General features: G+C 32.5%; 2 protein-coding genes and 1 non-coding gene across 4 annotated transcripts; all 3 read left to right on the top strand.

Moving 5' to 3' along the window:
• The first annotated feature begins 1187 nt into the window (after nt 1-1187).
• On the top strand, nt 1188-3791 carry LOC112525814 (putative pentatricopeptide repeat-containing protein At5g40405). The gene is made up of 2 exons (XM_025136093.1): nt 1188-1303; nt 2061-3791. The coding sequence occupies exon 2, from the start codon at nt 2207-2209 to the stop codon at nt 3683-3685; it is 1479 nt and encodes a 492-aa protein (XP_024991861.1). The 5' UTR covers nt 1188-1303; nt 2061-2206; the 3' UTR covers nt 3686-3791.
• A 16241-nt stretch (nt 3792-20032) lies between these two features.
• LOC112525223 (protein NRT1/ PTR FAMILY 4.6-like) lies at nt 20033-25088 on the top strand. 2 transcript variants are annotated; one of them, XM_025135252.1, is made up of 5 exons: nt 20033-20339; nt 20465-20570; nt 20751-20968; nt 23206-23646; nt 23962-25088. In XM_025135252.1, the coding sequence occupies exons 1-5, from the start codon at nt 20337-20339 to the stop codon at nt 24922-24924; spliced, it is 1731 nt and encodes a 576-aa protein (XP_024991020.1). In that variant the 5' UTR covers nt 20033-20336; the 3' UTR covers nt 24925-25088. The 2 variants fall into 2 exon arrangements, with proteins under 2 accessions (XP_024991020.1, XP_024991019.1); XM_025135251.1 differs by lacking the exon at nt 20033-20339 and having other exon boundaries at nt 20459-20570.
• Nucleotides 25089-25998: 910 nt separating this feature from the next.
• On the top strand, nt 25999-26071 carry TRNAA-AGC. The gene has a single exon. It is a non-coding gene; the product is annotated as a tRNA-Ala (tRNA).
• The last annotated feature ends 723 nt before the right edge of the window (nt 26072-26794 follow it).

Here is a 26794-nt window from a genome sequence, read left to right as displayed (position 1 = left end):
AATCTTGAGTTTTAAGTAATATGCAGTTATAAACAGTACTTTATGCATAAAAAGTGGTTTTTAAGAGTTTTTATCAAATGCTTTATAATATAGTATATATATATATATACATATATATATATATATATGTATATATATAACTTTGGAATAAACTAGGGGACATCGACACCAACATTGTTGCAAGGGGTCGAGAAGGAGATGCAAATAACCACCAGGGGCGGATTTAGTGTTGGATTTGTCATTGCCACTCCCTATTCTTTTTCAGGGGAGTGACAATATTCATCGAAATAAAACTAAATCACCACCATGAACATCTTTTGAAATATGTGTTAAAATTGTAAATTATAACACTTTTTTTATAAATGTTTAATTTAAAGTTTCATCATGGTTAAAATATCTTAAATACAAAAATTAAGATGTAATTTGTTTTATAAAGATTAGAAGGATACTCGCGCAATACAGTGGAATACATCTTCATTTTAATGTTTCGTTTTATTTTTTTATCTTTGTTGATATAACAAGATTTATGTGGTTTTGAGAAAAATAATGTTGTTACTTTTGAATAAAAATATATTTGAAGATATCAGAAAATTTTGAAAAAAAATACATATATTGATATTAATATCAAATTAACCATTTAAAAATTCTCGTTTTTTTGTATAATTTCTTTTATTCAAGTTTTTATTATAATTTAGGTCTAATAACGAACTAATTTATTTTTGGCTTAACAATATAACTTTTATAAAGATAATGATCATGTTAGAACTCAATGATTATTCTAATTATATTTTAGATTTGTTATATTTAAAATAAAATGTTTATCCTGTATTTGATTATGTTTATCTGCAGTTAGTTATACGAATTCAAAAATGGAGCTTTAATAAGTTATCTTACGTACAATTTACTTGTAATCTTAAATTTTAAGTGACATGTATTAATAAACAGTACTTCATGTATAAAAAATAATTTTTAAGAATTTTTGTCAAATACTTTATAATATAGTATAGATAATATTAAAGTATTATCTTGACTTCAAAGATGGATAATACGAAAACAATTAATGGGACGGGCCAGGATCAGGCCCAGTTGATGGGCTATTATTCATCGGAAATCCATCGTCAGCTTCAGGCGATCTATATTCTACAAGCCTCTGAGGTTAGATTCATATGTCCACTGCACTGCCTCTCTTCCTTCAGCTTCTTTAATGGCGGACTAATGAAACTTATCTCTTCATCGGCTATCTTCGCTTGACCTTCATTTTCTTTGATTTCATCACTCAAACACACAGAGGAAATCAAACCAGGTACATGGTTTACGAGTTTACGGCTCATCTATGTTTTGATTTTAGCTTGCTTCTCTTTCTTTATTTCAATTTCTGAGTTATCAGACACATCAACGAGTTACTTCGTTTTTACTAGTGTGTTCAGTATTCAGTTTGAGTGTGTGGTGTTTGCACAAGCTCCTTCGTGATTACTATCTACATTAGAATCTTGATAGGCAACTACTAGTCAACTAGTGTTTATAATTGATGGGATTAAAGTTCTTTGAACTGGGTTGAATTTATTTGTTCTATTTTGCCATATATTAAACGTGAAATGTATAATATGTGTGTGTAATTGATTGGATTGGAGGTTATCCTTCATTTTGAAAAAGATCATATATGACTTAAATATAACATGCAAATCAGGTGTTTGATAAAATGCCTCAGTGATATCTTATTTAGACATGAATTAAGAGGAGAAAGCCCCATTCATAAATGATATATTTTCTGATAAAATAACTCTAAGTCATGAAGAGGGGAACCACTCATGCTTTCATCTTTCTTGAAAACTCCATTACTTCTCGTATATCCTTGCCCGAGCCCTTGATCAAACCAAGAGCCTGATCCGGTTTGAGCAGAAGTTGCTTCCACCACATTGTGGGTTTCTGTGTTTGACCAATGCTCATTTGCAGCAGCCTCTTTAAGGCAATAACTTCAATTCACTCATCATTATTTCGGTTTCTGGTTTCTCTTATGTGAATGCTTCAATCTTAGTAGCCTTTTTTAAACTTTTCTGCAGGAAATCAAGCATGCTTGCACCTCATACATAGAGACCGTTACTTTATCAGAAAAACCTATAAAGTATACATGTTATTGCATCGTGGATTCTGCTCAAAGAACCAATGATAACATGAACGTGATGATTAAAAAGCAAGAAACTGAGATATGCAAGCCTTGAGAAATTTCTTGACGCACCCAACAATTTCTATTGCAGAAACATGCAAAAGCCTTGGAGAAATCAACCAAATTCACTCCCAATTGCTAGTTAATGGTTTCGTCAATGACATAAATCTTGTATCCAAATTTGCTGCTTCAATCGCCCTCAAACACCCACACAATGTCGATTATTCTGTTCGATTATTGAACCAATGTGAAAACCCAACTGTGTTTGCTTTGAACTCTTTGATAAGAGTTTACTCCAAAAGTCCAACTCCTGAAAAGAGCTTCGATTTTTATAAAAGAATTGTCGAATCAAATGAAAAACCCGATAACTATACTTTTACGTTCTTGATCAAGTCTTCTGCGCAGCTTATCATGGTTAAGAATTTGGGTTTGGCCGTACACGGGGCTGCGTTAAAATACGGGTTGGATCAAGACCCACATGTTCAAAGCGGGTTAATTAATATGTACGCTCAAATGGGGTTCCTTAGGGCTTTAAAAGATTTGTTTTCAGATATTCATGAGAGGGATTTGGTAATCCAGACAGCAATGGTGGTTGCCTGTGCAAGACTGGGGGACATTGTCTTTGCACGCCAACTGTTTGATGAAATGCCTGATAAGGATGTCGTTTCTTGGAACGCGATGATAGCAGGGTATGTCCAATTCGGTGAGCCTTTGAAGGGATTGGAATTGTTTGGTATGATGGAAACGAAGGGCTTGAAGGTTAACGAGGTGTCAATGATTTCGGTGTTATCTGCCTGCACTCAACTAGGTGCCCTCGATACAGGTCGATGGGCACATAGATATATAGCGAGTAAGGGACTACAAATCGACGTGACTCTAGGCAGTGCTCTTGTTGATATGTATGCAAAATGTGGAGATATAAAAATGGCTATGGAAGTATTTTGGGAGATGAAAGAAAAGAATGTATACTCATGGAGTGGTGCCATGGGAGGACTAGCCATGAATGGTTATGGTGAGAAGTGTTTTGAGCTTTTTGACCTTATGAGACAAGAAAATATCATGCCCAATGAGGTCACATTTACGTCGGTCTTAAAGGGTTGTAGCGTGGCTGGCTTGGTCGAACAAGGTCGTAAGCATTTTGAGTCGATGATAAATGAGTATGGGTTTGAGCCACGGATTGAGCACTATGGGTGTATGGTTGACTTATACGCACGGTCCGGTCGCTTAGATGAAGCGTTAAACTTCCTCAATCGGATGCCATTTGCACCGCATGTAGAAGCTTGGGGAGCGTTGCTTAACGCTTCCAAGATTTATAACGATGTTGAAATGGCAGAACTTGCATCTAGAAAGATGGTCGAATTGGAAGCCAAGAACGATGGTGCGTATGTGCAGTTATCGAATGTTTATGCCGATTTCAAGAAGTGGGATAGTGTCGATGGTGTGAGGAACGTAATGAAGTCGAAGAGGGTCGTGAAAGTCCCTGGTGTTAGCGTAATTGATAGTCGAGTCCGAACAAATTAACCAAATCAAAACAAACGAGCCCAGTGAAAATCCATGTGAAGTGGGGTGTTGTGAGGATAAGATCTATGCAGTTTTTATTCTACCTAAGGGGTAAAGAGGTTGTCAAGTGATGTGGTGATTCTTGTCAGTAAGCGCTTATTTAATAAGTGTCTGGTAAACGGCTATTAAAGGGCCCGTTTACCAAATGCTTACCGGGTAAGCCTTATCGCAAGAGTCACCACTCTCATTTACATTAAGAGATAACATTCCGGCCATAAAAAAGGATTAATGGCAAGCGTTTATAACCGGTAAGCATTTATTTGGTAAGAGTTATCATCCTCACTTACCGGGTAAAACTCTCAATCCGTGTCTTCGCTCTTATCGGATAAGATTTTCGACTCTTATTATATTTACTCGATCAGGTAATTGAACTGATAAGCTTTATTAAACAAGTTTTAGCTGAATGACTATTTGCCACCGTTTCCCAGCAGAGATATTAATGGGCCGACTGGGCTACATTGGGTTAAGATTTCTATTCAGCCCAATTCTTTTATAATTATGAATTTCTTATTCCAACTCCACTGTCATAGTAAATGATACTAAATGCTTGTTTGTAAGCAGTTTAATGAACTTATAGTTTGTTCGATCAGCCATATTTGATAGTGGTTTAATAATATAGAATTTGACTTATTCATTAAGTTTTTAAAAGGGAACTTTATAAATAAACTCAAGTTTTTTCCAAAACTGCACTCCCAATTACAAAACACGCTTCTTCTATCCATTAAAAAACCCTTTCAAATAAAAGCATTTTCAATCTATACAGACGGACTAATTCACACATACAATTTTACTAATACATGATTTAATGAAAAACTAACCAAACAGGATGTTTGATGGAAGTAAATCCTATTAATGTTTGCATAAGTCAAATATTGGTCATATCGTATGCATAACTTGTTTTGCAAAAGGGTACTGTTATTATCATTGTATACTCGAAACGTTTAATATTGGTTTTAAATACATAATTTAGAGAGATATCCATTTACAAATACGATAATTTGTTGTCCATACTCTGTAATTATTATATTTTTTCATCACTTAATGATCATTTCTCTTAATCAATAAGCTCGAGCCTTATGTAAAGTGAAAGAACGTAATTGTGATCATACGTTCTTTGCCACCACTGTATCATTCTCTCTTTTTTAACTGGGGTTTGGTTTGTTATATGTACTAGAATGGTACTCGCGCAATACAGCAAGATAAATTTTGATTTTAATTTAAGTTTTTATGCTTTGTCTCTATAGATATAATACGATTTTATGTGGTTTAAAAAAAACGATAATATTTTTATTTTTGAATGAAATATAAATTTGAAAAAAATAAACGATATTAGTCTCAAATTAACTATTTAATAGTTCTTGTTTTTTGGTGTAATTTATTTAATTCAATTTTTTATTATAATTTAATTTAGATTTAATAACAAATTAATTTATTTTTGGTTTAACAATATAACTTTTTACAAAGATAATAAATAAACATTTCGTTAGAACTCAATGATTATCTTAATTATATTTTAGATTTTCAATATTTAAAATGGATTTTATTATCTCTATCTAATGGAGCTTTAATGAGTTATACTTACGCAACATTATTTGTAATCTTGAATTTTAAGTAATATGCATCAATAAACAATACTTAATGCATAAAAATGATTTTTAATTTTTTTTGTTAAATGGTTTATAATATAATATAGATGAGCCCAATGATAGGATGAAATGAGATTCTCAATAGTGTTAATTCGTTTGCTAATTTTTGATGAAAAAAAAAATATATATATATATAATAAATTCTTATTTTTATCATTAAAATAGTGATAGTAACAATAATAATAATAATATAATTAATATTATTGTTAGTCATTTTCAGATCATAATTTCAAGTGAAATATACTGAATACGTTTGCTTAACTTGCTTTTTTTTTTTACTTTTAATAATAATAATAAAATATGAAAAATAAGAATCAATTATGGAATAAATGTGAAACACGATCCCCTCCATCGGTTTTAGTGATTCCCAAAAATTGGGGAATCGTTCCAACATTTGATGTTCAAATCCACAAACCAAACTATTTTACTATAAATTTTATTCCCTTATTTTTAAACTGCTTTGTTTAAGAAAAGATTGTCTTTTGTTGTATTTTAATGTTTCGTTTGGATGAATAAACATATATATATATATATATATATATATATATATATATATATATAGAAAAAGAAGTTCACGACCCGTGGGCCTTCTAACTCCACACGGCATTGCTCCGTCAAGCTTTCACCCATTGTGAAAAATTCCCCACTATTGCCTCCTATAGGAGTCTAGTCGTGTCTTAGTCCCAGTGTGGCTGATCATCATCTTGGTAAGCTATTACCTCACCAACTAGCTAATAGACATGACATACGATTAAATTTAGATATTCGAATAACCATAAATATTCAAACCCGTTTAAGGAAACAAATGTTACATTTTAATCATGTACTAACTGTTCGGAGTGGGTGAGTTTACGCAATTCCCATTACCTATTTAAGAGTTCAAGCGAAAATAATGACTCAAGTAATTCGATGAGTTTATGAAGTTAACAGTCCGACAAAGCCTCCAACAGCACGATGAAACTCGTATAGCTGACCAACAAAAAGCAAACCTCTTGGCCAGTAGCCAAGTACTAACATGCACTTAAATACTTTATGCCGCTTTATTCTGCGTGATCGAATCATTTCAACTTTAATTTATGTAAAAAAAGTTCGATCTGAATCAATCCAAAAACCCCATTCGAAACCAGATGGCTTCATTTGTTTGATATGTAGCTTTTTTTACACCAATAAAAATCTTGATGGAAAGCAAGCAATTTCTTTAAAAGGGAATGGTTAATATTTAGAAATGAATGGTGGTATGAAAGGGTCTTTTGATTACTTTTCTTTAACCCCCATACACACACACCTCACACACACACTTTTGACCATACTTTCCACTTGAACAAAGTTGGTGTTAGACTTGACCCTTTCCCCTTGTTGGACCATGGAGCCATTGGACAAAACCAAAAGGGTCAAAAATAAAGACAAGGGTGAAGCCTTTTTAGGCATGATTCTCCTAATAGAGCATCTTATGAGTTATGTCTAATTAGGCATACCAAACACCCCACCTCACAAAACTAGTCTTTAAATACAATATTATATTGACCCGACTAGATAGATATGACGAACTGAAATCTGAGGTAGGCTCTGATGGGGTTTAGAGACAACGATAGATATGATGAATTGAATCTGAGATAGGATGTTGATGGGGTTTAGATACAACCATAGATATGATGAATTGACATCTAAGGATGGTGTGAGGATTGGTTTGTAATATCCCAGATTAACCGTACCATATATTGTTTATTTTGTTCACACACCTAAACTCAAATACCCACCTTACAAAAGTAGCCTTTAAATACAATATTATATTAAACTCGATTAGATGGATATGATGAATTGATATCTGAGGTAGGTTGTTGATGGGGTTTAGATATAATGATAGATATGATGAGTTGATATCTAAGGATGGTGTGAGGATTGGTTTGTAACATCATACACTAACCGTATTAGATATTGTCTGTGTTGTTCATACACCTGGACCAATATGTTTTTTTTTCCTGATATTGCTAACTTTAATTTAACTCCATTACTTTTTAGTCCATTATTTATATTTCTTAGTTCTTTTTTTGTTTTTGTCGGAAAATAACCGGCTGTTAAAAATATTTCTGTTAAATCATATCATGTCAAACATCTAGTTTATATGGGGACGGAAATTAGAAAATGTGTTTTCGACAATTAAATCCAGTTAGAAACGTGATTATCGTTTTTCCATTTTTCAAGTGGAAACTTTTCGTGGGATCCTTATTCATATATAGATCAGTAATTACATGAAAAACGTTTGGATAATATAACCAGAAAAACTTAAATATTAAAGTGACAAGCATAGAAAAAAGAAAGTAAATTCTTCGACAAGTTTAGAATTTTATTGGATATCGAATACATGGAGAATATTAATAGATATGATGGAGATGGAGAATAACCAAATAACATGTAATAATGATTGTGAAATAAAGGTATATATAGGGGTGAGTTCAAATAAAAACCACTCAATTTGTAAAAACCGTGAAAACCTCATTCAACCAATCATAATTTTTCATTTTGTTCATTTTTTTGTAATTATAAGAGGTTGATTAACCATTTTTATTGTGGAGGGTGTTAATCATGGATATTATCATCTTCATTATTTTAATTTTAGAGAAATATATGAAACAGTTTCATTAAAATTTCATTAAGTATTATATGAAACAATTTCATAACCGGAGGACGGTGGTATTGTGATACCATTGTGGTATCACCGGAGGACGGTGGCCGGAGGCCGGAGAACGGTGGCCGGAGAGAGAAGAGAGGAGAGAGAAGAGTTTTAAAATACCAAAAATATCCTTGCATTAAAGTTTTAATTTAAAATTACCAAATTTATAAATTTCCTAATTTATCTATTGATTTGTGGTTAATATTGGTTCTCACAGTTACCACAAACAACTCAGTTCTCCCTTGAATAGGCCCCTATATATATATGTGTGGTTTTTGTGGAATTTGTATTATTTTTTTTCTTCTTAAATTTGCATTAGTTATCATAAATTGGTGGCTTAAGATGAATTTTACAGATCTAAAAAATTATGGAGTTCTTAAAGAATTAGACGAAACAGATTATATTATATATGTGTGTGTTTAACATACACGAAACAAGTTATTGGTATTAAAACGCAAAATGCAGAAAATTGTTGTATATTTATAGGTTTTTATTCATTGCGGCATAATTATTTGAAAATTTTAAAATTTGTGAGATCCATCTTAAACCATAATTTACGATAATTAATGTTATTAATTAAAAGGATAATTAAGAAAATAAATATCGTTAGTTATTAAAACAAGCTTAAGAAATTATTGACTAGGGTGTTCACAAGTGGTGGATTTAGATTTAGTTTTATTGATTTTATTGATGTTCACAAGCTATATCAGATCTATAGATTTAGAGTGTGTTCACAATTAGGCGTGGCAACGGGGCGGGTATGGGGCGCGTTTTGTAATCCTCGTCCCCGCCCCGGTCTCGGTCCCCGGCGGGTACGGAGATTATTATCTTGTCCCCGGTCAAATCTCTAGCAATCCCCGGTCAAAACTCGATAAAACCCTGTCAATCCCAGGTCAAACCTCATAAATGGTATTCTTTATTTTGATTCTACCGGGGATCCCTGACCCTGGCCCCGTCCCCGGTTTGAGTAACATCCCCCGTCCCCGGTTTGTGTCTACCGGGAATCCCCGTCCCCGGGACCCGTTTTAGCGGGGAATCCCCGTCCCCATTCGGGTGGGGTGAACCGGGTTCCCCACCGGATCGGGACAAATCACCATCCCTATTTACACTGTACTAACAAAGTATAATATATTTTTTGTTAAATGTTCACGATATATTCACCTTGTGTGCATATATTCATTTGTAGTTTTTTAATTATAAAAAGTATTTTAATAAAGTTTGGAAGAATAAAAATTTATTGGTTTGACATGAAAACATAAAGGTGGGTGTACATAAAGGTTGAATTCCGATGTGAATGAGAGTTAAGGTAAGAAACGTAATAAGTGATCTCCATCCTTATTGGCATATTAGGATGAGATGCACCAGATCAATCTCGTAACAAGCGCGATTCATATGTGAGTTTGAGTAAGGTGGTCAAGGATCCAGATCTTTTCTCATGTTCTCATCTTAACTGTCCTTCTCACGCGATCTTTCGCCGTGTAAATGAACTGTTACATATTCTTTTATAGGCGAAGGAAAGTTATGGTGAGAAACGTAAGAAGAGATCTGAACCCTCGATCACTTTTAATCTCATGCCCACCCATGAATTGTGCTTTAGAAGGGAATTGTGGGTTCAGATCTCTTCTTACGCTTCTCACCATAACTTCCTTCTCACACAATCATTCGCCTATAAAAGAATATGCAACAATTCATTTACACGGCGAAAGATCGCATGAGAAGGAGAGTTAAGATGAGAAGCATAAGAAGAGATCTGAACCTTCGATCACTTTTAATCTTATGTCCACCCATGAATTGTGTTTTAGAAAGGAATTGATCTGCATGCACCTCATTAGTGTTGACATTCAATTAGGATTGATTCAAATGTGGAGATCTCTTCTTATCCAACCCTTCTTCTCTCTCTCTCTCTCTCTCTCTCTCTATATATATATATATATATATATATACACGTGTGTGTATGTGTGTGTGTGTGTGTGGAGGTTCAAACGAGAACACTTCGATTTTTACGAGAATGCGAGAACATCCTTATCATATGTGATAATACACGTGAGGAGACATGGTGGTGTGTGGACGATGTGTCCTGCGACTAAGGTCACGCCAAAGGTCGTTTGCGTCTATGATTTAGTATCACATGTGATAGATTAAAGTATCACATGAAGAACACTCTTATCACATGTGATAATACATATGAGAGAGTTTAGTGGTGTAAAGACAACTTGATTTGCAACCTAAATCACACCAATAATCATATGCATCTCTGATTTAGTATCATATTTGTACAATATGTGATGAAATATAGTATAACATGTGATTGTCTATAGTAAAAAATGTTCTCACATTCTCGTAAAATAAATGGTGTTCTCGTTTGAACATCCCCCCCTACCCCACACACACACACACACATATATATATATATATATATATATATTAAATTTAAATGTTTACTTTTTATATTGATCGAACAGAAATTAATATGTAACAAACTTTTCGTAGTTTCTATTTAAGGTAAGAGACAATTTTTTTCCAACTGTTTCGAAAAAGCTTTAATTCCTTTTATCCTATATATGTTATACCTCATAAAATAGCTTCTAAACTACAAGGTATCCATAAACTTTAACTTACTAAAATTTAACTTATCAATTTGGCATTTATAATACCAGTTAAGATCCATAGAAAAGGGGGAAAATAATTACGATTTTCGTCCCTATAATTTGTTAATATTTCAATTTTTGTTCTTGTGTTTAGAAATTTGGCTCTTCATTTTCATAGTTTACAAATTTATTGTTATTTTTGATTTGTACCTTAAAGTGTAAGGGACTAAAATAGTAAAGAATTGTAAACTATAAGGACTAAAACAATAAAAAAATTAAAACCATAAAGATTAAAATAGCAATTACGAACTATAGGGATGAAAACTATAGTTTCTAAATCACAGGGAAAAAAAGTGCAATCTTTAACAAAATACAGGGAAAAAATTGCAATTGTTAACAAACATAGGGACGAAAAAGGTAATTTACTCTCTTTTTTATATTTTTTATTGTATTAATTGAAAGTTCCTAACTGCCAGGAATGGAGGCTTGGAACTTGCGACAACGACTGCGGCGGCAACGACTTTGGAACCTCACATGCCTCCACTATTTTTTTAATCATTTAATATATTTTTTTTATTTTTTCCATTCAAATAATATTAATTTACCCATTTTTTATTAATTTAATTATGAGATTTATTTTATTAATTAGTCTCCTTAAATATTCCGTTGACTAGTTTTAAATATGGTCAAGCCAAACAATATGTCGGCATTATTTGGATTATATAATTTTTTTATAGAAAATTATGTGAAATTCGGAATAAATTCGTACTAATATAATATAAATTAGGGTAAACTTCAAATTTTATCCCTGTGGTTTGTCAAAAATCACACTTCCGGTCCTCATAATTTCAAAATTACAAGATAACAATCACGGTTTGCAAAAACGTTTGGAGTTGTCCCACCTCCCAAATAATGATTAAAAAAATCCGTGAAACGAAATGTATTTTCATCTCTTTATTGACTTTTTTTGTTATTTACTGGATAAAGAACCATAGAGATCAAATCATAAAATCAGTTAGGATTAGTTAAAAGACAAAAAATCGATAAAAGAATGAAAATTTCCGTTATTAACGAAACTATTTAACGGCCATTAAAGGAAGGGACCAAATCCAAACGTCTTTTACAACTACAATTGTTAGTTTGTAATTTCAAAACTATAAGGATGAAAAGTGTTATTTTTGACAAATTGTAAGGACTAAATTTATGTAAATTATTGTAATGTATTTTAATGATGGACTGACAGTGTATTAAATGAAGTTTTAATAACATCAAGGAACGAGAACAATAATAGAAATATGATTACTTGTAATGAGTATTTGTCAACTGTGAGATGGATGCCAATAATTAATAATGGATAACTGATTAAAGAGTTGTTTGACGGTTGCTAAATGATTTGGTATAGAATGATTAAGAGACTTTTATGATATAATACAAAATGAAATATAATTGTTCGGTAATTGTTTACAATGAAATTAGTGCACGGAATGGTTAAGAGAGACTCATGATACAAAATCACTCAAAGGGCTTTAGAACCATTAAAAGACATATTTTTGTTTGTTAAACAAGATTCAGCTCTTAACGATTCAGATGTTGTCTCTTAATTAGTTGTTGTAAATGAATGACATTTTGCAGTTAATGGATGGTTTTTTTTTTCATTTTTTAAAATAAGGAGATCCAACTCTTAATATACATATTGACAACAGTTATCATAAATCAACTACAATTGGATGCAGTGGCGAATACAAGATTTTGGTCTAGTATGGGCACCTTTAAGGTAGCTTAAACGCCCACCAAGTCGTCCGATGTGTTTTAAGCCTAATTCCACCATTCCAAGAGATTTTTGAAGTTTTTTTTGGATTATTTCGAGGGATTTTTTAAGGTTTTTTTTATCGATTTCGATGAACTTTTCAGTTTTTTGGTTGATTTCAAGATACTTTATTTGGTTGGTGGGGGCCCTGACAAGAAATTACGGAGGAGAACTATGGTAGAAAGTAAAAAAGACAATTTTTAACCTTAAGAAAATTCATTTTTTTTTGTTTTTTAATGGGGGCCCTTCGCCCCACCTTTTACATGGTAAGTCTGCCCATGATTGGATGCGTAATCTATACGGACAATTAACAAATCTAAAAACATATTATTTAGAGAAATTAACAACGGTTATCAGAAGATCAATACATAACTTAAACTGCGTTTATAAAGAAATACTGATCATTTGCGAGATAGAAATCGAAAAAAGATGCTTAGGGTTTTGAATTGTGGAGAAAAGATGACGATTCTCGATTGGTATTGGATCCTATGATTTAGGTGGTTCATGTGATGTTCTTAAACAGGTGTTTAGCTTGGAGATTAATTTTCTTATGATTACTTTCGGTTTAATAAAAAACTGATCATATAAAATAAAAGTCTTACTGTATCTTTACTTCTACTCAATATGGACATTTTACTCTGGAACATACATAAAAAGGAGGGGTAGAATACACCGAACAACAATCAGTATTCCAAAATATTTCAATCTAACCACTTAACTGTAAGATCCCACATTGGTTGGGGAAAAGAACTAAAGTTGTCTTATAAGAGACTGAATACCTCATATATAATACACGTTCTAAAACGGTTGGGTCAAGGTGTGGACGAAGCCGATAATATCTGGTACAGTTAACTTGTGATGTTACATTATTCTTTTTTTAGATATTGGTTGAATGATTAAATTTTCATTTTTCTTATTGATGTTAAGATCACAAGAGAAGGAAAGTTAAGCTGAGAAGCGTAAAAAAAAATTTCACCGTTAGATGCACATTAGGAGGAGATGCAATGAAATGAGATCACCTGATGCACCGGATCAAAATCTGTATCAAGCCGATTCATGGATGAGTTTGAGATTAAAGATGATCAAGGATCCATATCACTTCTTACGCTTCTCACCTCAACTCTCATTCTCACACAATACTTCACCTAAAACATAAATAGTAAAATTATAGTTGTTAATATGTAAAAATAAGAAATAAACTCCGAATTGAATTAATAAAATGGATGGGGGTTTTCATATCTGTCCGTTGCGGAAATGATCGTCGAAAGCAAGGTGTTGCAATAAAGTCGATTGTTGCAGGATGGTGGGAATGATGTAGGGTTTGGGACCATCACGCGAGATTTGAAGGATGGCTGGTGCTACTCGTAGATGGGTGGGGAGGTTTGATGGTGGCTGCCAAAGAGATGGTTATAACTTGTTATATAACGTTTAAATTAATTCAAATCCGAAAGCAGCCGTTAGATTCTTACAGTAGACGGTTTAACTGTGACTATGTGTCAGGTGAGAAACGTTATACAATAGATTCTATAACGGTCATTTGACTTCTAGTTATCATGATATTGACACAAATTTATAATATTTAAAAACTCAACTAATAATGTCGAGTAGTCAAAATGGACATTTTGTAGAATTGATTACTATTTATTGTATTTTAACTTAAAAAAAAAAGAACTTTCTATTATAACTGTAAAACAAAATTTTAGCTCAGATTTTTAGCGTTTATTTCTTTTTATTTTTCCAATAAGAAAAGGTTATAATTGTCCCTTTGAGTTTCGACGATAAATTTATGACCGAGTTAATCACATTTTCCGTTCTTATGTTCTATTGAAAATTTTGATTTCGTTTCTATGTACAGTTTACCTTGTGATTTTGATTTTACTATGGATTTGGTTTTTGGGCTTAGCAACGGTATTAGTTGGTGTGTCGAGTGCCCTTTTCATGTGAAGACGATAATTTGGTTATTTTACCCTTTTCTTCATACAAGTTTACACTGCATATTTAACCTTTTGGCTTAAAAATAAATCCAAGTTTTATATTTTTTAAATTATATATTACTATTATTGTGTTTCATATTTATATACGAATTTTAAATGGTTAAATATCATATAGTAATAATAGAATAGGTTAGATTCTTATAAGAACAGAAGTTATGATAAGAAACGTATGAAGAGATCTCCATTCTTGAATCAATCCTAATTGAATGTCAACACTACTGAGATGTAACATATCAGTTCTCTTCTTAAACGCAATTCATGGATGGGAACGAGATCAAAAGGGATCAATGGTTCAGATGTTTTCTTACGCTACTCACCATTACTTCTCTTCTCAGACAATTTTTTGCCTAATGGAATATAAATGTATATATATATTATCTTTTATAAATTCAATTATTAGTATAAACCATACAAACTAATTAATTGAGACATGTATAGAAATGGTGAGAGTATTTATTATGATTTGAATATTTAAAGAAGATTCTCAAAGCTCATTTAGTATGATCAACACCTTATATTATAAAACAACCGATATATTCATTGGATCAGATATTTATTAAATTAAATGAACAGTTGAAATTGATTTATACAATTTATACTAATAGTTAGGTTCATAATTAAAATTTAAAATCACATATATGTATTATGTAGAAACCACACTTAAATCCATATATGTCTAAAGGGGTATTTGGTAAGATGTATTAAGCACTAATTAATAAAAATGAAAATAAAAGAAATTGTTTGGTTTTTTATAATATAATGGGATTATTCCTTCAGAAGCCCAAATTTTTATTCTAGGTTAAACCGATGGAAATGAAAATCCGTTCTCGTTTTCATTCTCTGTCACTTTCATTTTCATGCTCATTTTCATTCATCTGTCTGAACCAAACGCCCCCTAAACCTTTTAAAAATTCACAAAATTATTCTTTATGTTAGTATTAATTTTCTTAAATTCAAAAATTCCATCAAGAAAAAACTTGTTAAATCTAAGAATAATATATTACTAATATGAATTGAAGTGTGTGGCATGCAATTTATATTCATGTACCCAAGAATACATGATCAATTTCATGAATAAGCATCTCTATTTATTGCATCGTGATCCCCATTTCTTGATGAATATTGATTTTTCATATTTAAAATAAATAAAGATTAATTAGATCAAAAACGTAAAAATGTTATGAATCTAGGTAAGATATTTTTAAAATATTTTGTACGTTATATTTTTCATCAAATGTTAAGATTTTAAGGTATTATTTCACATATATTCGTTTTATAATGTAACAGTTTTACATGTATTTGTTTTACAATTTGGAATTTTATTTTCATGTTTTTTGTTTCATTATGTGAACCAAAAAAAGTATAAGACATATTTTTCCATAATGTAAACACAAACATATTTTTACATGTTCTAATTTGATTATATATATATATATATATATATATATAAACGGAATTTACAAAACGAAACAAATAAACCTTTTAAACTAACAAAAGTCCAAAAACGGATCCACACGGTATTCTTTAGAGCATCTTTGTAGACGAAATATGTACATGAACATAACTCGAAAAATCAAGAAAATAGAGTGTGAGCTCTTTAATTGTAACGATTTTCAAAAGTTGAAGAATCGATTCAGCTTTTATTCTTTGGAGGACTTTTTTTACAAGAGATATAATCATATCGCCATAAAAATTGAAACAATAAATTGGGGTTGAAACTCTTATCAAAAGTCCAACAATCTTATCTAGTCTACCAAGCAACCTCATTGCCTCTTGGACGTCATGATCATGGTGAGTTGTGTATAAGCATGTGTGTTTTAGTGTGTTGTATATATCAACACCATATCTAATAAAATATGGAAGCTGAATTGCTAGGTGTGTTTTCTAGACACTGAATCTATGCCACTAATATATATATATATATATATATATATATATACATATATATAGACTATGGTGTAAGTGGAGGATGGTTGGCATGTCCTTAAAAAGACACTTCTATCACTCACTTCATCTTCATCAAATCTTCATCACATCTTTGTTTGATGAGTTTGATCACACTACAAATAAGATAAAAGAGAAAAAAAAAAGAAAGAAAGAAAGAAAGAAAACCCTAATCAAGAATTCATTCGATTACTGATATGTTTCTTTTTATTAACAGAATACAATCATGTGGAAGAATCAACGAATCTTTGGTTATGTAGTAAAACAAATGCGGTAATATAAAGGAAGTGGACATTAGGGTAACTCTGACCAAGTTTCTATACCGTTATAAAGCATCTTGTTTGCATTATAACTAAATCGAGTTTATAGGACGTCATTAATTTCTAAGCGTCCTGATAGACCGTTTTACATGACTTAATTTTTAGGACCAAAAAATAATTAAAGTGTCATATCTAAGGGTGTTGTAATAAGTTTACACAACTTTTGAATGTCATAACAAGTTTTTTAGGACACTTTTAATACAAAGTATCGCGTTAGCAATTTTATATGACATTTTCTATAAACTCATCTTTTTATAAGACACTTTTTCAAATAGTGTTGTATAAAATTGCTAATAGAACGCTTTGTATTAAATGTGTATTAAAAAACCTGTTAAGACGTCTAAAAGTGTCCTATAAACTTATTACAAAGTATTTACATAAGACGCTTTATTATAATACAATTGTAAAAGATACACATTCGTTGAACCAAAAACTTAATACTCTCATTAAGTACTCTATATTAGAACGTCTAAAAAAACAACTGGACGTCCTAAAAGGCCATTCTACTGTGTGAATCATAGATTTTATATTTTTCATTTTCCTAAAGCAGTCTAACAACTGACTATCTTATGGTATACTGACTCTTACTTAATTCGTTAACTAATATTTTTTTTGCCCAAACTAGACGTCTGTAACATGTTTTAGACAAAATCAAACACTGTTACACAATACTAATTAAACGATTAATTAAAATCAAACATCCTACCATCATTTGTTATACTGGACAAAATCAAACACTGTTACACTTCGACTAATTTGTACGATCATGAATTCAACAGTTAGACAACCTTTTAATGACGCTGAGAGGATTTGAATCAGTAACGTGTAAGAAATAAAACACAACATCTAACGGTATTTCGGAAGTACCCCTCGGGAATTTCACACGTGTATATATTAATGACATAATTCAAGTTAATTAAGAAGGTGCCAAATTAGGGTTCCATATCGAAAGATGATTGGTGTCGACTTGGAAGGAGTAGTGGCTTGTAATGTCATGAGGTCAATGCATACCCAAAACTATGCTTTCTATGATTTGATTGAATAATTAGTTATATTAATCATTGATTAATATATTTTAATTAATAATAATAATAATAAATAAATAAATAATTATGGATTTGAAAGTAACATGACCAAATGACTACGTACGCATAGATTATTGTCAATTTTATTTTCATAATTAGTATTTATTAATTATATAATTAATAGATAAAAATGGCGTAATTTTTCACGAATATTAATAGATATTAAATTTTAAAGCGTTTATTTAAAATCGACGAGTTTATGGATTTTATAGTATCTATCAACGATGTTAGCATGCACACTTCCGAAGGGATCAATAAATACTTTTACGGGTTGTTTGTTTACCTCTTAATAGTTCTATTAAGAGACAATCTCTGAATCGTTAAAAGATAAATTTTGTTTGGCAAACAAAAAGTCCGTCTCTTAATGGTTTCAAAACACACTACAACAGAATCGGGTTTATAGGACACTCTCAAATTCTAAGTGTCCTAATAGACTTCTTTATACGACTTAGTTTATAGGACAAAAAAAAAACAAAGTGTCCTATCTAAAGGTGTTGTAATAAGTTTATATGACGCTTTTGGACGTCTTAACAAGTTTTTTAGGACATTTTTAATACAAAGTGTCGCATTAACAAGTTTATAGGACATTTTTGAGAAAGTGTCCTATAAACTCATTTTTTATAGGACACTTGTTTTTACAGGACAATTTTTCAAATAGTGTCCTATAAAATTGATAATGAGACACTTTATATTAAAAGTGTCCTAAAAAACTTATTACGACGTCAAAAAACGTCATATAAACTTATTACAACACCTTTAGATAAGACACTTTATTTTTTCTGATCATATAAACTAAATCCTATAAAGAAGTCAATTAGGACACTTAGAATTTGAGAGTATCCTATAAACCCGATTTTGTTGTAGTGACCATTCAACGTCCTAATTTTATTGTAAACAGTTATATTTCATTTTGCACTATATCATGAGAGTCTCTTAATCATTCTGATCATTTAATCATTTTGTATCAAACCATTCAGCAACCGTCAAACAGCCTCTTAGAATATATTCATTAATTATCAATTTATTTTGTAAGAATATCAGTAGATATTAACTTTAAAAGGCTTTTTAAGACCAAAATGTTCCAACTTTTCTAAAGAAAAGTTCGGAAATAATTTATATACACCTTTTTTTTTCCTATTTTTTGTTTTTTGGGATGATTATTTTTTTTTTTTTTTTTGATTTGATTAAAGGATTGGTTTCATAAATTTAATTGTTTATTTTGAACTCTTTTTGTCCTATGTGACCATATAATAAGTTGTTTTTATTGTATCGAAATTCAAAGATTTTTCATACGATATTATTTCTTTCATTTAATGTTATTCTTTTTTCTTAACTTTATTGCTTTTTCAAGTCCTTAAATAAATGATTGTGTGATTGTGTTATTATTATTATCATATAAAATTATGTTGACAAAAGCTGAACATTAACTGACTCTAGTTCAGCTACAGCTAATTTAGTATCCCATTTAGCTATTAACTATCTCAGATCAACAAATATTCAAAATCTTAGAATATCGAACGAACAACGAAACTTACGACGCCATAAAGTAGTCCCCACGAAGCTTTCGGGAAGAGGGGGGAACGCTTTGGGGTAAACACGCCATAAACCAATAGTTTAAGATCTAAAAGATTATAAATATATAACGTTGAGTTTGTGTCTTTAAACGTTTAATGTATGAACGTATCCGTTTAGAAGAAGAATAATTTCTCAATCTATATTTACGTTGAAAATGAGGTAGTTAGAGAAGGAGCACAATTTATTTAACGTTTAATGTATGATTGTTTATGTGAATTTTTCATATTTTCCTGAAAAGTCTTTCTTTTAATAATAAACAAGTTCACAATGGTAAACTTACCATAAATCTTGAATATGAGATTCTTTGACTTTTATCATTATGTTATCGGATTTTTAACACATGTTTTCCATGTTTATCGTCAAATACACTGTTGGAGCATCAGATCACCTATACGGGTACCTAAAAAACCTGTATATATGCAGGAATCTCTCATTTGTCTACAGAAAAACCCTTTATAACAAGATTTAAAACGGTTCCAGATAACTTCACACAGATAAACCTACAAAAATATCACTCTGATTGATTAATATCAATAGATTAGTTTAATTTATTGAAATGGAACCTAAATTTTTGTGGTAATGAGGGTTATGATACCTCTAGCTTTTCTGTATCCCCCATCCAACTCCACCCACCCCCAACTTGTGCCTATAAAACCTCACCTCCTCCTACTATAAATAGAAACCCTAGGTACTTCTCCCCTGGAGTACTTGTGTACTTTGATTGCCTACAGAAGCCACAAATGTCCATTTGAAGTACCAACTACTATCTTTGCCAGTCTTCTCAAGTGAAAGTCATTATTTCCCATTGAAATCTTGCCTTCCCCTCAAAGGAAGAGAGAGAAAGTGTGTGTGTGTGTGTGTATGTGTGTCTGTCTAAGCCAATCTTTACCATCAAAAACTACACACTTTCTCTTCGTCTCTCTCCCTCCCAATTGAACCTTTATCACTCTCAACTTTTATCTTGTAAAAGATTCAACAGAAAATGGTGGGTTTTTCTCTCTTATCATCTTTAATTGCGTCTGATCAATCAGAAAACAAAAGGTTGACTTTTTTTCCTCGAAATTTATATATCCCTGATCCAATTTAGGGTTTCTTGATTATGTGATGCAGGAAGTGGAGCAAGATATGGATACATGGGAAGGGTATGTGGATTGGAAGAACAAACCTGCTCAAAAGGGTCGTCATGGTGGCATGCTTGCTGCCTTCTTTGTCTTAGGTAAACCAAAACCAAATCCAAATTAAACCCTTTAATTTCAATTCCCACCAGTTTTTTTGATCAAATCTTGAAGATATCATGTGATCTTTGATCTGGGTTTAAAAAATTTGGAATCTTGATGTGGGTCGATCGTAGTTTCTATCGGTAATTTGAAATAAAGACTGATTTCTTGATTCTCAGTTGTGGAGGTGATGGAGAACTTGGCATATCTGGCAAATGCAAGCAATCTGGTGTTGTACTTGAAAGACCACATGCACTTTTCCCCTTCAAAAGCAGCAAATAATGTCACAGATTTCATGGGAACTGCTTTCCTTCTTGCTCTTCTTGGTGGCTTCTTATCTGATGCTTTCTTCACCACTTACCATATCTACCTCATAAGTGCACTCATTGAGTTTCTGGTACTAATCTCTCCCTTAATTACCTTATTAATTCTCACATCATCATCATCATCATCATCATCATATATATATATATATATATATATATATATATATATGCGCATGTATATATATCCTTAATTAATTGTTCTTCGATCTAATTCTTCGGCAAATTAGACAATAAGTATAAGAATTTTCAGATATTCGTGTTTCAAATTATAACCGATACTACTTAACCTTGTTTCTCACGTACTTACCAAATATATCGTGTTGCATATACGCGATCACACACAATTTTCGATTCATGACCGCTATGGTTGTTTCTTTTTATCTCTAAATAAATAAAACCCTTCGATAACCAAAAGGGTTGATCGGACCTAACACACATCTTCACGTAATAACAAAATCAAGAAATCTTGAAAACCGACTTTTATAGATCTTGTTTGACCAAAAACACTAAATTATTGACAAAGATTCCAAGAAATAGTAATGGGAAAATTTTAAGGAAAACATATTGTCAAGTGGGATGAAGATGGGTTTAGCTTTCAAGCTTTTTATTCACTTTTTATTTATGTCAATATTATGACAAAATTAAATATGGTTGCTTTAATTAAAGAGCATAATTTACATTAATAAGTGTCACTTTTTTTGTAGATGTAACAAATTTAATTATTAGTCCCCTATTCGACAAGTGGGTACATGTGAATCAAATTTGTTGTTGGTTCATTCCCTTGATCCTACGCTAAGTTAGAAATTTGGTACAAACCTTTAATGCACTTGCTACATGTGTTACTACCCACTTTATCAATAAATGTGGGATCTTGATCGAGATCAATCAACATCTATCTCGTGGTCAAATAATGCCCATATATGTATTCAAGTTCTGAGTTCGTTTTTAACGTTAAAATTGACAAAACTTGAGAGAAGTTATGTCAGTGAGGACAAAATACTGTTAGTTCTGTATTCTGGTCAAATTGAGCTTTTATTCAATGAACTCGTTAGCTAATATGTAGACTCGAGGGTAGATGGTATGTAGGTTTTGAAAAGTGTGAGAAGTTGAGATTAGGGTTTGGTTTTTTATGGATTTTTGTAGGTTTGAGAAATCCTGATGAGTTGATTTCTCTCGTTTGTATAACAACAAAAAAAGGAACTGATTTTCTTATTCAAAACGGTTAGAAGATGTGGTATTCGTGTTGTCGATATATAAAATATAGATTTGATATATCATGGTCATGTAGGGTTTCGTTATTTTGATTATGATGTTTTTCAATACTAAAATGCTAGACGATAATTCTGTTATTCACGATAACGTCCTTACAAAACAAGATAAGGTTCTTTCACATTTAACAAATCGAATCAGACATTTAATTCTTCGTGAACCGAATATAATTCGGGTTCATAAAAAAATGATTTCTTTTAACTTTTCCTAATAACAACTTAAATGTTGGCTGAGCATCTTCAACAAATTCTCCAATGGAGAATCAAAAGTCAAAATCTGCAAAGAAAATTAAATTCATCTTCAAGAGCTCCTCCATTTTCTAGATTACAATATGAATTATATTATTAAAATATTTAATATTTCTCATAAAATATTATTTATCTCTCCAATACATTTGATTTCAAATATTCTCATATTTTTTCCATTTTACAGAAGATTTTAAGAAATCTGGAGTCAAAATTCCTAAAAACATCTCCAACAAATTACTATTTTAGAAATTTTGGATATTTAGAAGAAAAATGTTCCAACAACTATGTTAATTCTTGGTTTGAACTTGGCTTTAAAGGTCAAAAGTACCTGGAGGTCCCAGGTTCAAATCCAAGGAAAAATAAAACTCTTCTTGTGGTCACGAAGGTTCAAATACGATGACTCCAGACTATCTACAAAGCAAGTGGTCATCTTGATATTAGTCGGCTCGCATAGCAGGTTGGATATCTAGGTTAATAAAAAAAAATTATATGTAATGTTAGGATCCGTGTGGGGCATATCACGTGCCATTGGGTCCCATTTTTGGTATATAGACGTGTGAGTTCGATCGCATTAATGTTTATGTCTCGTTGATGGATAAGACGATGCAACAACGTGTTGCATCCATTTTGTAACACGTATCATCATATAAAATCCAATATTTATTGTATAACGTTTTTTATTTAATAAACATGTTTGTCGTTTTTTGTGTTTTTCTTATAATTATTTCAAGTTTTATTTACATTTTAAAAAAGTATGCTTGTTTAATTTGGTGTTTGGTTATTTTCAATAGGGACTTGTGATATTAACCATACAAGCTCGTTCCTCGTGGCTAAAACCACCCAAGTGCACCTCATCGGACCCGTCGGTTCCATGCGAAGAGGTCCACGGTGGTCAAGCCGCGATGTTGTTTTTGGGGCTCTATCTGGTGGCGCTAGGTGTCGGAGGTATTAAAGGATCGTTACCGACACATGGCGCTGAACAGTTCGACGAAAACGACGTGAAAGGAAGGAAACAGAGATCGACGTTTTTTAATTACTTCGTGTTTTGCCTTGCCATCGGTGCTTTGATCGCAGTTACTTTTGTTGTTTGGATTGAAGACAATAAAGGATGGGAATGGGGATTCGGTATCTCAATGTTGACGATCTTTTTGTCGATCCCTGTCTTCTTGGCTGGTTCGGGTTTTTATCGTAACAAAGTTCCTCGCGGAAGTCCTCTAACGACTATTTTTAAGGTTATACATACAAACCTATTCATTTGCCTTATTCGCTCGTTACATTACATTTCATTGCAATAAAATCAAAATTTTTAACAAACACGTAGATGAAAATCATAATTTACTCTAAAATCTATCAAGTTATTCAAAAGCGTCATATCAAGTCGATTTTGTTTGTCAGTCGACAAAAGTCATAATACCAGATAAAAAATAAATGTACACAGTAAATCAAAATCAAAAGTAGGGTCTGATGATAAGATATAGACAGACATTTCCTCTATCAGATACAGTATAATTACTGATCTTAACGATCTTGTGTTCGAATGATTTCAGGTTCTAGTTGCATCAATGTTAAACACTTGTATAGCGAGGAGCCCGAGCAATGCCATAGCGAGTATGTCTCCGCCGATCTCCGCTAACCCCGAAGAACGAACGATAACTCCGGCGAAGCAAAACGAAGAACCCGAAACCCCGTCTTCGAGCCTCAAGTTTCTGAACCGAGCTGCGATGAATAAACCCGCCTGCAATTTCCTCCAATGCTCGGTCCACCAAGTCGAAGAGGTCAAAATCGTGCTGAAAGTTCTCCCGATCTTCGGCTGCACCATCATGCTCAACTGCTGCCTAGCCCAGCTCTCCACCTTCTCCGTCCAACAAGCCTCCACCATGAACACGAAGATCGGAAACTTAAAAGTTCCACCGGCGTCCCTACCGATTTTCCCGGTGGTATTCATAATCTTACTCGCACCGATCTACGATCACATCATAGTCCCATTTGCTCGGAAAACCACCAAATCTGAAATGGGGATTTCACACTTGCAACGAATCGGGATCGGACTCCTCCTCTCGATTGTAGCCATGGCTATCGCAGCTCTAGTCGAGATCAAACGCAAACGGATCGCCACAAAAACAGGTCTCGATACACATGAACCGTTACCAATAACTTTCTTGTGGATCGCTTTCCAGTACTTGTTCCTCGGATCGGCAGATTTGTTCACGTTGGCCGGATTACTCGAGTTTTTCTTCACCGAAGCACCGGCAACTATGCGATCTTTGGCCACTTCATTATCGTTCGCCTCTTTGGCGATGGGGTACTATTTGAGCACCGTGATAGTGTCGGTCGTGAACAGCGCCACCGGGAGCTCCGACCACCGGGGATGGCTGTCCGGCGGCAACTTCAACCATTACGATTTGGAGAAATTTTACTGGCTGATGTGCGCATTGAGTGCCCTCAATTTCCTTCACTATTTGTTTTGGGCTCATCGGTACAAGTACAGATCTACAGGGGTTGAAAATTGAAATATGGAAAAGTTGAAGGTGTATAGAAGAAACTTAGCCGAGCTAGGTTCGTACACATGACATACATTCTCAGCTTAGCTTCTGTATATAACAGGGGGGACGAGAGGGGTTTTCTTGTAGTCGTAATTTATAAAATTTCATTTTACACCCTTCATCTTTTCAAATCCTTCATTTATTTTCTCATATTTCGTCTTTTTCACAAAAAGATAAATAAAAGTTAGTTCTTTTTGGGTAACCATGAGTTTTCCGGTCCAACTTACATGAGTTTTCCGGACCAACTTACAGTGCCGGCTAATTCCTCGGACACCCATGAGTTATGTGGAGTCATCGCAGATGAACTTTCATGGTCACAAGAACTTTGATAGTGTTTGTATTCGAACTTGGGGGAGATCTGTCAGCCCAGATTCAAGTCATAAACATGATTAGATCAAGATCAGGAATACTTAGAATGATTCAATTGAGTCAGCAAGTGTACTGATACTCAAAGTAGTTACAGGGTGTTCTTGAGCTCTCAATGATCTCAACTGTTGACAACTTCTAACTACCACAACTAAACAACCACCTGTTTATACCAACAGATTATAAGGAACAAACTACATTACAAAACAATGTAAAACACTTTAAGCACAAGGACTTGAATACAACATTTTTGACTCAATAAGATTAAATTTAGCCGTCAGCAACTACTGGTTATATGTATGGTAGAATATTATTTTCAAGACTTAGGTGTCGTTTACCAAACGATTACTCGGGTAAGCGTTTACCAAGTTACATTACCTTATCGGATGAATATGATAAGGACCAAGAATTTTACTCAGTAAGAGTGAGACAAGGACAAAGAGTCTTACCCGGTAAGTTGAATGCGACGAATCTTACCACGATAAAAGCTTATCGGGTAAATTGTTGCATATAGTGCCATTTTGGTTGACTGAAATCTTACCAGATAAGTTTTTGATAAACGACCCTTTAGTTTCTTCAAAACTTTAGACAAACTCTGGGTAGGTTTGATTTGGTTTGAATATGAACCTTATTATATTAAGTGAATTAAATATAAAATTGCAAAATAAAACAAAAGGGGATGTAGCTCAGATGGTAGAGCGCTCGCTTAGCATGCGAGAGGTACGGGGATCGATACCCCGCATCTCCACTTTTTTATTTCTCTTTTTATAGAGTAAATTTCGGTTTTAGTCCCTATAGTTTGTTAGTAATATCGATTTCGTCTCTATTCTTTAGAAATTACGGTTTTCATCCTTGTGGTTTGGAATTCATTGTTACTAGTTGTTTACCCGTGCAATGCGACGGGAGTCGTGAATTTTAACGATTTTGAAGTTTCACTGGTTTTATTAGAGAAGATTTAACGCTGATATAAGTTACATTTGGTCTTTACATATTAATACAATTTGAATAAATAAAAGTTATGGTTCCAATTACAGTCTATCGATGAAATCCAACATATTTAAACGACTCCACAAATGTGTTCGATTTACACCAAGAGCAAAGAATCAAGAGATCGAAAGCGAGACCGAGAGTTGTAGAGCAATTGAATGAAAGATGAATGAGAAAACTTTTAATAACTCATGGTAAATATCAGTTTGAATCTCACATTAGGGGATGGGGACAAGACATAAAGGTATGAGAGGGTGAAGACATGAGTGAAAGGTGTCAAAAGTATCTTGAGAACATGAAAAGAAAAGATAATAATGTGCATTGGTAGCTTGTATTATATGTTATTTTAATTGTAGATTAAGAGATTTTAAAACTGAATGCAAAAAGTGGTAGTACTTAATGCATTATGAGTTGTTTTTAAGAATTTGTGCATAAATGTATAGTACTTTGTGCATTAAAAATTGTTTTTAAGACTTTTGATAAA

This window comes from Cynara cardunculus (assembly GCF_001531365.2).
Source record: "Cynara cardunculus var. scolymus isolate 2C chromosome LG 13, CcrdV1, whole genome shotgun sequence".
Lineage (NCBI taxonomy): Eukaryota > Viridiplantae > Streptophyta > Magnoliopsida > Asterales > Asteraceae > Cynara > Cynara cardunculus.
The sequence above is the reverse complement of the archived record's forward strand: the minus strand, read 5'-3'. Positions and strand labels throughout refer to the sequence as shown.

Bases quoted from the DNA above. Each gene is read 5' to 3' on its own strand.
- LOC112525814 (XM_025136093.1), top strand. From the start codon at position 2,207: ATGCAAGCCTTGAGAAATTTCTTGACGCACCCAACAATTTCTATTGCA.
- LOC112525223 (XM_025135251.1), top strand. From the start codon at position 20,459: ATGCAGGAAGTGGAGCAAGATATGGATACATGGGAAGGGTATGTGGAT. The intron at 20,571-20,750 runs GTAAACCAAAAC...CTTGATTCTCAG, and splicing joins TGCTGCCTTCTTTGTCTTAG to TTGTGGAGGTGATGGAGAAC. The intron at 20,969-23,205 runs GTACTAATCTCT...TATTTTCAATAG, and splicing joins GTGCACTCATTGAGTTTCTG to GGACTTGTGATATTAACCAT.